We start from the raw sequence: 10220 nt of genomic DNA, 5'->3' as shown, positions 1-10220 counted from the left end.
AAAAAACCCAGTCGTAAATCACATAAGCCTTCACTTCTGAACACAATCAGACGTCGTATTTCAGGGTGGAACTCACATCTTTACAAATGGAAGGAGAGTCTAATCAAATTAACTCTGCTGTTCATTAAAGATGGATAGCGAGAGATCACGGCTCGTTTTGAAAATGTATTAAGACGGAAAATGGAGCTGTGCGAGGCAGACAGGTGACCCGAGCTCGCTACACAGTTATTCATTTCTTGTTCTCGGTGAACTCTACTCTATTCTATTCTGTTCATTAGTGCTGACCTGAGGGATGCTTCTCAGATGAAATTGAAAGTAAGTGAGGGTGGGTGAAATCAGTGTGAAATCACCTGTGTGCCTGGGGTGTGATGGGGGAAGAGGTTCCTTTTCTTGGCCTGGTGATGTGAAACAGCATCAACAAAAAAATATATATATTTTAGTATTTAGTGCATCGAGAGTCTGGAATGATAAATCAGGCAAAATATAATGCAATTATAGCAATTTGTATTTGTATAGCAAATGTATTTTAGCTGGTAGAATGATAGTATAGAGAGAGAATATAATAATAGTGAAGGTTAAGTACGAAGGGATTTTATGGATGAAATGAAAGGTCAGTCAGAATAAGGAGATTTACTGAGTAAAAACAGGTACAAATGTGAAAAAAAGACAGACATGACGGAAAGTCAGCAAAGAAAGCACCAGTACAGGGCTGAGACACACTCCAAAGACTAAAAAGACTAAAAAGAGAGACTTTAAAAAGCACTCTCACAAGTGTGCGTGTGTGTGTGTGTGTGTGTGTGTGTGTGTGTGTGTGTGTGTGTGTGTGTGTGTGTGTGTGTGTGCGCGCGCGCTCGTGCGTGCGTGTGTGTGTGTGTGTGTGTGTATGTGTGCATCTGAGTGTGAGTGAGTGAGAGAGAGAGAGAGAGAGGATGGCGAGGGGGGAGAGAGTGCATGAGCGAGTAAGAGTGAGCGAGAAGTGCCTGGAGTTAGCAATAATAATTTATACAAACACACCTTAATAATTCACATTCCATTTCAATGCTGGAGGGAAAATCCAAAATTCACAGAGCATAATTAAATAGAAGCTGGCTGGAGAGAGGAACGATGAGGGAGACTAGCATTAAAGATACCAGCTGTACAGCCGCCCTCTATCTCCCATTCCAGCTTTGTAAGACAACCCTTATGAAATGGTGATGTCCAGACCAGACCGGGCTTCTGCAAGCCTCCCCAGCATGTGCCCGTGCCAGTGTTGAGATGGGGAAAACTATTGAATCACTTTCTGTTTTAAAAGACACAGCTGTGCTTTGTCTAAGATCTGGCAATATAAGTTGTCATCAATTAGTTTTTTGTTAAGTTAGTAGCACATACTAGCGTTTTTTAAAATGTGTTTAACTACAATTTTGAGCGAAATATATGTGAACGCTAACGTTGAAGTCACTGTGATATTGAACAGCAGGATTTCATTTAGAGGTGTATTCTGTAATATCATTGTCACACCTAGTGCAGACAGTTTAGATGAGAAAGAACAAGGCTTTCTTCTTCTTTCAAAACCAGCTGTTGTCTGCAGACCTAACAGTGCAACCAGCGCTGCTTACCTTAAACATCAGAAAGCCGCCCCTCGCCAAAGCCTTTTGATTGAGAGAGAACACACAGAAACAGGGCTGACTGATCTCCAACAGCGCCCGAGGAGAGGCCCGCGGTATACGCTACGAAGGCGAAGGGCACCCTATCAAATGAAAGCGAAGTGATTGATTTCGCACAACGTTCCAATGCGGTGACCCGGTGACTTTCAGCACAGCATCCTAAACCTCATATAGGTTATGAGTGACATGGGGCCACGCTGCTGTAACTGCTCCAGTTACCTCTCTAATGGCATTGGCCCCTTGACTTTGTACCTGCCGCCCTCCATTCTAATACACGGCCGGCCAGCGTCTCTACCGCAATGTCCGGCAAACACCTTGGGCTGTTGTTCAGACACTTTTGGCTGCACACACTAAGCACACTTGCATTCTCCCTGAGCAAGTCGATGCATTTAATGTGCATTTAAACGAATGGAATTGGATGGAGACAAGACATTCTCCTCAAAAATCATCCTAATTGTATAGAGGCAAGTTGAAAATCCTCTGAGCTATGGTGCGGTACTCCAGCACTGTTTTGTAAACAGCTCTGATGCATAGGAACAATCAGAAGCCTGTGTGTGTATATGTTTGTGTGTGTGTGTGTTTGTTTGTGTGTGTACAGCCGTTATAGCTGACCCTTACCGTTTTGTCCTGCAGGTGTTGCGGAGGCATGGATTGCAATTGTGTGAGTGATCTGCTGCTCACGCCCCCGGTCCCAGCGCTCTGGACGCCAGGTGAGAAACACACACACACACACACACACACACACACACACACACACACACACACACACACACACACACACACACACACGCACGCACATGTGCACAGACATTTATTCACTCTCTTTACCAATCATTCCTCACACCTAATATTACTAGTACATTCATACAGTATGAGATAATATTTGACAATAATTAATTAATAATTTACTATACTATAATCTGTGTGATATTAGGGATAATAGATAGAGTATAGATAATAGATAATACTGTAGATAGAGTCTTTATTGTCCTATAAAGGATATTCTTCTTCACACATGTCATTCCATTCCATAATGGAATTATGGAGTAATGCTCATGTGCATACAGAAATTGGTAGCATTATATGAATAATATTAGCAAATTATTTTTATGTGCACAAGCTTTTATGAACTAGGCATATAGCATTTATGTACAGTCCAAAAAGGCCATTGCTTGAGCTGAAAGGAATCATTATTTTCTGAGCTGAATGAGATGTTTCCGTCTCATTTTGTGTGACTTTACATTCCTCGCCTGAATAGCTTAAAATAATGTACCCATAGCAAATCAAACAGGCATTAAAAGAAAGCTCTGACTCCTCTCTAGTAGGCTTTGATTCACTTAGCAAGGACAACAGTCCCCCAGGCCAAGTGGCTCGCTATTAAACACAAGAGTCAGTCATCCCTTCAGCGCATCCGTCATCCAGACAGCTCTTCCCTTCGGGTAGAGGCTCCCAAACACCAGTAGGCCTCATCTCGAGCCACCTGCTTTCCTGCCCTCGCTTCCCTAGGCTTTGCCTTTCCAGACTGGGCCTACAAGCCGGAGTCGAGCCCAGGCTCACGGCAGATCCAGCTCTGGCACTTCATCCTGGAGCTGCTGCAGAAGGAGGAGTACCAGGGGGTGATCGCCTGGCAGGGGGACTACGGAGAATTCGTGATCAAAGACCCCGACGAGGTGGCGAGGCTGTGGGGCATTCGGAAGTGCAAGCCGCACATGAACTATGACAAGCTGAGCCGAGCGCTGAGGTAAGCTTGTGTGTGTGTGTGTGTGTGTGTGTGTGTGTGTGTGTCTTTGTGAGAGAGAGAGAGAGAAAGTAAGAAAGAAAGTGTGATGGTACTGAGTGGGTTTCAGCTGGGCAGTTCTCTCTCTCTGAATTTGTTTTTGTGTGTCTGTGTCTGTGTCTACACGGGTATACTTGTGTATGAGTATGTGTGTGTTTAGTTTTTGACCACAGCACTAGATATACTGTATGTGCCGGTGGAAGGAATATTGTAAGTGTTTATTGCATCTGCTTGTGTGTGTTGTTGTGGTTCTCTCAATATCCTGCTTGTTCTTGTATCTGCTATATGTTTCATATATGTCTAACAGACTCAGTGAGTGTGCTTAACTTGAGGATTCATCTCCACATAGCTTTTAGGCTGTGAGTTGGCTGTGACCTTGGTATTAGCCACATGAAAAGGTTGCAGTGGTTTCCAAAAGAAGGGGGGTTTTCCCCCAGGAATGTCAATACTTTTCATTTTGCATCTTTTAACTTCTAAATGGAAGTTGAAGACCAGAACGGTTTTTCAATAAAGAGCAAAAAGTCAATAAGGATTTCAGAATTAAGCCTATTTGAAATGGACTCAGAGTACCAGAACCTAAATCAAGCGTTGTACATTTTTTGTAAAAACAGCAACAAAGAAAACGTACAACAACGTCAACAAAACAACAGAAACTCCAGCTATAAACAACAAAACAACTTCAATTTGTGGCCAAAAGTTGCCCTCATGAGCTTTGAGTTTGGCCTTCTCCTTTTCACTCCTTTGTTTATGCTAATCATATGCAGCCCTGCTCCTCCACCCACCGCACAACACCAACACCACCACCCCGCTACACCCTGCCACCCCCCCCTCCTCTCTCCCTCTGCCCTCCCCATAATGGGTGCTGTCGCTCCTGTCTAATTGTTATGAATTGGCCCAGGCCATAATTAGCCTCGTTGATTAGCCTTGCTTAATTGCTCAATTAAGGGACAGCGAACAATTGCCACGCAAGGCAAAAGGGAACAAATCATGGGTGGTGGCAGGGTGCTCTGTGTGTGTGTGTGTGTGTGTGTGTGTGTGTGTGTGTATAAAAGAAAGCGAGGGGACCAGTGGGTGAGGCCTCCGAGGACAGCATTGATACTAAAGGGCTTTCTTCCTTCACCCCTCTCTTCTTCCATTAGTCTAATACAGGATACTCTGTCTGGCTTGATGTTTTGATTTTTCTTTTGTCTGAATTGTCTCGGGTAAAACGCGTTTGCTTGTAGTTATGAGCGATGTTCTCTGATCGGTGGCTGGTGATTACACTATCCTCCTCATATAAAATCGTATGTTAAACATGCAATTCTATGTTCTTCTGCACTCTCTGATTGGCAGGTATTACTACAACAAACGCATTCTGCACAAAACCAAGGGCAAGCGCTTCACCTACAAGTTCAACTTCAGCAAGGTGGTGCTGGTGAACTACCCCCTGTTCGACATGGCGAGTTCTCCGTTCTTATTGGCCCAGAACCACTTCAACGGCAGCTCAGCCGCACCCGACTGCAGTCCTGTCACCCCTGAGGTAGGACGAGGACTGTTAAGGCCCACTTTCAAATACATGCGCCTATGCATATAAATGTGTGTGTGTGTGTGTGTGTGTGTCTAACAAACAGAGGTGATTAACTGTACAAAGGAAAGAATAGACTCTTGCCACAGGAATGATTCTTGTGACAGCAACGAATATTACAGCTTCATATAGCAGAAATATTCCTAGACTGACAAGTAAGAAAGGAAGAACTTATCAGATGCCCTCACACAGCTTGTCTTTATATCCTCAACTTCAGAACTTTATTTGATCTTGCTCTACACCTGCTTCTGAAGCTAGTCTCGATGAAGATACCCTGCTGTGCCCTCCACACTTAGACAAGAGGAATTCTATTCTCCAATTTTCAGCTATATTTTATTAACTGTTTCTAATGGTGGTTTACTAGGTATTGGTGTTCTGTCATTACTCACCTTGAGTCATACTTTCACTGAAATAATACTTACTCTTAATGCCAGAGGCAGGCCATAAATAAAAATGTCTGGTTATAGGAGACTACAGCCTGAGAAAAGGGCTTTGTTCAATGACAATACATATTTCAGGATTTTTTGATGAATCTCTTTTGTTTCGCAATGAAGGAATATTTCATACTTAATCTTCAATGGCAGAATAGAGGCTTAAACGATTCCAGTTCCTCCTCCTGCCATCATTTCTGTGGGTTTTCTGGGCTCCTGTGCGTTCCAAAGTGGTAGTCATGAAATTCAAAACGGGTTCCGTGGCAGAGGTGGGAAAGGTAATGTAAATGACGGAGTGAAGGAGAAAGTCAGGAGACGGAGTTAAGTGTCCTTAAAACAAAAGAAGACGTTATCCCTCCCTGACACCCTTGTCTTGAATGGCATACCCATCCCTGTCATCGATTGGATCTGAAAGAAATGAAAGTGGCGAAGGGGTACTCCGGATCAATGCCTCGTAATTAATGCAGGTTTGTTAAGAGCAATCGAGATCACGTAAGCTTGGAAGTACAGTCCCGCCTTTCAAACTGGGAGCTGAGAAGTGACAGAAATTATTGATCTCCCCGGCATGGAGGGAAAAAAGAGACGAGATCTCCGCTGCCTGTCCCGTGGGAGTCCCGCGACGACTTTGCCGTTTCCTTTACTTGGCGCCAAGCCTCCCTCCCAGGTTTTAAGCCTCGCTCCTCTTGTAGCTCACCTCCCCTTCAGGACGTTCCCGTTGACTCCTCGTCGGGGCACGGCTTTGTTTTCCAGCCGTTTCGGCTCAGATCAGAGCGGGCCTTGACGCCTGCACGACAGGGTGACTCAAGGCCTGGGAGAGACACACGCTGCGGTCGTTAATTCGGTTGTCTACACTTCTCCTCTCTGGGCTCCTCTCGGGTGCTGGAAAAAAATCCCACCCACACATGATATCGCCGTTCCGTTAAAACTTCCACCTGATTTCCAGCTCACCTGGTTGTGCCCACCCATTGTCTTGTTTAAGTTCCACTTTTGCTATTACCTGATATTGTGTAGCTTGATGCACAATAGTAATAACCTTTTCTTTTCCCTCCCTCCTTCCCCCTCTCCCCTCTCTCTCTCTCTCTCTCTCTCTCTCTCTCCATCTCCTTCCTTCCATCCCTGTCCACCTCTCTCCTCTCTCTCCAGGCCCTGCAGTCGCTGTTCCCTCGCCTGCCGGAGGCCAGCCGCGCCAGCTCTCTGTTTGACCGCGCCGGAGGCGCCCCGGGACCGGAGGGGGACAAGCTGCGGCTGGACGCCTTCCCGTTCCTCGGCTCAGGTGTGGGAGCGAGGGAGAGGAGAGAGGCTCTTCTCGAGAGGGTGGTCCCAGCCTTGGCGGCAGGTGTGTTAACCTTGAGCTGTGAAAGAGGAACGAACGAACGAACAGGGGGCAGGAAGATTGGTATTGTTGGCCCTGAGAAGTGAAAAAAAAAAACTGACAGAGAGAAAGAGAGAGAGAGAGAGAGGAAGGAAGGAAGGAAGGTAGAAGAATGTAGATTTAAAAGGTGAGACGAAGGGAAGAAAGGAGAGAGAGGTAGATGTAAAAGGTGAGAGAGGAAGTTGGCAGTCTGATGCTAGGGTACGGTTTTGATGTGAGTGTGCCAATTTACATTTTCCTCATCTCGTTTTGTGGCAGTGCTAGGATCCCTCCCTGAGTTACTGTGTGTGTGTGTGTGTGTGTGTGTGTCTGTGTCTGTGTGTGTGTGTGTGTGTGTGTGTGTGTGTGTGTGTGTACACGCCCTCATGTACACTCCTTTGTCTCTGTGATCACATTGTACAGTGCAGCAGTGTAGTAGAAAGCATCAGAATGTGTGTGTGTGTGTGTATGTGTGTGTGTGTGTGTGTGTGTGTGTGTGTGTGTGTGTGTGTGTACGTGTGTGTGTGTGTGTGTGTGTGTGTGTGTGCGTGTGTGCGTGCGTGTGTGCGTGTGTGTGTGTGTGTGTGTGTGTGTGTGTGCGAGAGAGAGAGAGGTGTTGTGTGCAACCTACAGCAACCCCTCCACCACCCCCTCCCCTGCTGTGCACACACACTCTGTGTTTGTCCTCGGGTCCTATTCCTCCCTCTCTCCCCCTTCCCCATCCCAAGTGTCCCCCCTGTCCTAATCCCTTCCCAGGCAGGAAGGCCCTAATTGAGGGTGCAGGCTTCAGTTTGTGGCCTGTGGGCTCCCATTACTGTGTTTTCATAAGCAAGTGAGGCCTGCCTGCCTGACTGATTCAATATTCATGTGTCTGCCAGCTACTCCAGGGCCAACACACAGAGACTGTACCACTGTCAAATTAGTCCTGCATAGCAAATAACACAGAGAGAGAAGAGAGAGAGAAGGAGAAGAAGGAGAAGAAGAAGAAGAAGAAGAAGAAGAGATGGATGGAGAGGGAGAGGGAGAGGGAGAGAAAGAGGGCGAGAGGCAGAGAGAGAGGCGGAGTAGCAGAGACAGATGTGAGGATGGCGAAGTACAGGAGAGAAGTCGGGAGGTGGATGGGGAAGAGTTGTTTTGTACGGAGCAGGAAAAACATGGCATCTACAGCGTGCAGTATTACACAGTGTGAAGCAACAGCTCATCTCACCTACTGCAGGATCTGTGTGAAAAATAACATTTACCAAATGCAACTTTTGCTATTTTCGTAGACTTGTTGATCTAAGTCGATCTATCTACATTCTATGTGTTTTCTGTTAACGCTATTATACATTGAGACTAATGAAATGAACACGTTGAAAATATAATTAAACTGAGCTCAATTCCTGGGTTTCAACCTTGCCATAGTTAACAGCGCTTTTGGGTTTCGCTCTAATTAGCGCGCTGGAGAATGGAATAATGTAAATATAATCAGATGGAGTGCAGCGATGATGCTAACGCTGTCTCCCTCTCTCCTCATCTCTCTTCCCCCAGGGGCTCCTTGTTACTCCAAACCTCCGTCCCTGTTGGGCCCTTACCCCCGTAACCCCCCTTTCGACTACCCGTGGGGCTTTAACCCCTACCTCCCAGGGGCCTTCTCGCTCAACAACTGCCCTAAACTGCCCCCTGGCTCGCTCTACCCCTCCCACTTCTACCCCAACCCGCTGCAGAGCAGCCTGTCCCAGCTGCCCCACCCTTTCTCCTCCCTCTTGCCCCCGGGTGACACGGAGGCGGCAGACAGGGGTGGGGCCCAGTCCGGAGGGACCAATGGCGCGGCGGGAGGGCAGCCCCCGAGACTGTGCATCCCGCCCTACCCCGGGATAGGCCGGACGGAGCTGGGGAGTGGGGGTGGCACTCCTGGGGAGAGGGAGCGAGGAGAGGCCACCATCCCGGGGTCCATAGGAGGCCTGGGGCTCAGCCTCGGCTTGGGGCTGGGAGGGGTCAGCCTGGGAGGGGTGGTGGGCGGACAGCAGAGCCCGTCGGAGCGACGCGTCGTAGGCGGAGGGGGCGGCGGCGGTGTCAAGCAGGACCCGGAGTCTGACTCGGACCTGGAGATCACGGACCTGAGCGACTGCAGTTCGGACAACGAGACGGACTTCGGCCTGACCAAGGGCCCGCGGCTGGACGTCCGTTCACAGGGCCTCAACCTGAAGGCCGGAGGCGTTGCCAGTGCCCTGCCACCCCTGTCCTCCCTGCCCCCACCTGCTTCCCCCCACCCCCTGAAGAGTCTGGTGCCCCTCACACCTCCACCGCCCTCCCTCCCCCCGACCCTGGCCCCATCACTGCCCCCTTCCCTCTCTCCCTCACTCACAATGGTCGAGCGCCACAGAGAGACAGAGACTCTCAAACTGGCCCGCAGTTAATGGATTGTCCTCACGATACTCTTGCCGTCTCCTATATACACACCCTCCTCTCTTTCTCTCTTAATCTCATGTCTTTATTTCCTTCTTTCTTACTTGCTTGCTTCCCTTCCACTTAAAAGCATCTTTGGTTGACATATCTGATTTTAGCTGGCACTCTCCTCTACTATTCCTTCAGAGTTGCTTTCGCTCTCTTTTTCTCTGTGCAGTCCTGTGTCATGTCTTCATTTATTCTTTCAATTTAGCATTTTTTTCTTCTTTTCACCACCCCTGAAAAATGACAAAACAAATATTGGATCCTGTGGTAGTCCCATACGCAATGAAAATGTAGCAGGCACTCATAGCACCTTGAAATAACCTATAAAGTGAAGTGGCAATGGCTTGGTTGTGGAGACATTGCCTAACATTTTAAATGTGAATGCATTTTATGAAATGCGGTCAGCCTGTGGAAACCATTTGGGAGACATGCAGTGGCATTGTACATCGCACAGAAATCCCTACGACTCTTGCTTCTAGCTTTTTCAATGGGGTTACACAGAATTTGGAAAAAGGCAACCGCACAAGAAGCTGCCAATTCGCTGTCTTGGTGAATGTATTGTTTCCGAGCACTGCTGTATTACCCATGCCCAGCAGTGTGAGAAAAGATGCAATAACAGCCACAACAAAAGTAATATTAAATTGATAGTGCTATATTGCTGCAATAAGAAATTTGTGTGTAGTGTATGTTTTTAACAGGCAGTTTGGTGTTCAGAAACACTGTCAAACATTGCCACCTAGTGGTGCATTATAGTTCCTGTACGAGAGAGAGGATGCAGGAACTCTGGTTGTGCCAGACCACCTTCTTATATTTCATATCCCTCATTTTGAGGCTATTTTCTGTTCTTACATTTGCTGTAATTGATGAATTACATTGGATGTGTCTTGGATGTCAATTATTTAATTTAAATGGACATTTTGTCATGCACCATTTTTAAGTCTACCTTGCATTGTATGTGAACCAGTCCGTGAGTAGTTTTGTCTTGATAAGTGGCACAGAAATGGGGAGAAACAGAGAGTGT

The 10220-nt window shown here is 47.0% G+C and overlaps 1 protein-coding gene across 1 annotated transcript; it reads left to right on the top strand.

Moving 5' to 3' along the window:
* The first annotated feature begins 2289 nt into the window (after positions 1–2289).
* erfl1 (Ets2 repressor factor like 1) lies at positions 2290–9165 on the top strand. Its single transcript, XM_062539727.1, has 5 exons — positions 2290–2353; positions 3150–3384; positions 4753–4939; positions 6559–6688; positions 8297–9165. The coding sequence occupies exons 1-5, from the start codon at positions 2290–2292 to the stop codon at positions 9163–9165; spliced, it is 1485 nt and encodes a 494-aa protein (XP_062395711.1).
* Positions 9166–10220: the final 1055 nt, after the last annotated feature.

The sequence above is a fragment of the Sardina pilchardus genome, chromosome 6 (genome assembly GCF_963854185.1).
Source record: "Sardina pilchardus chromosome 6, fSarPil1.1, whole genome shotgun sequence".
Classification (NCBI taxonomy): Eukaryota; Metazoa; Chordata; class Actinopteri; order Clupeiformes; family Clupeidae; genus Sardina; species Sardina pilchardus.
Note: the sequence above shows the minus strand (reverse complement) of the source record. Positions and strands in the feature narration are given on the sequence as shown.

Bases quoted from the DNA above. Each gene is read 5' to 3' on its own strand.
- erfl1 (XM_062539727.1), top strand. From the start codon at position 2,290: ATGGATTGCAATTGTGTGAGTGATCTGCTGCTCACGCCCCCGGTCCCA. The intron at 2,354-3,149 runs GTGAGAAACACA...TCGCTTCCCTAG, and splicing joins CCCAGCGCTCTGGACGCCAG to GCTTTGCCTTTCCAGACTGG. The intron at 4,940-6,558 runs GTAGGACGAGGA...CTCTCTCTCCAG, and splicing joins GCAGTCCTGTCACCCCTGAG to GCCCTGCAGTCGCTGTTCCC.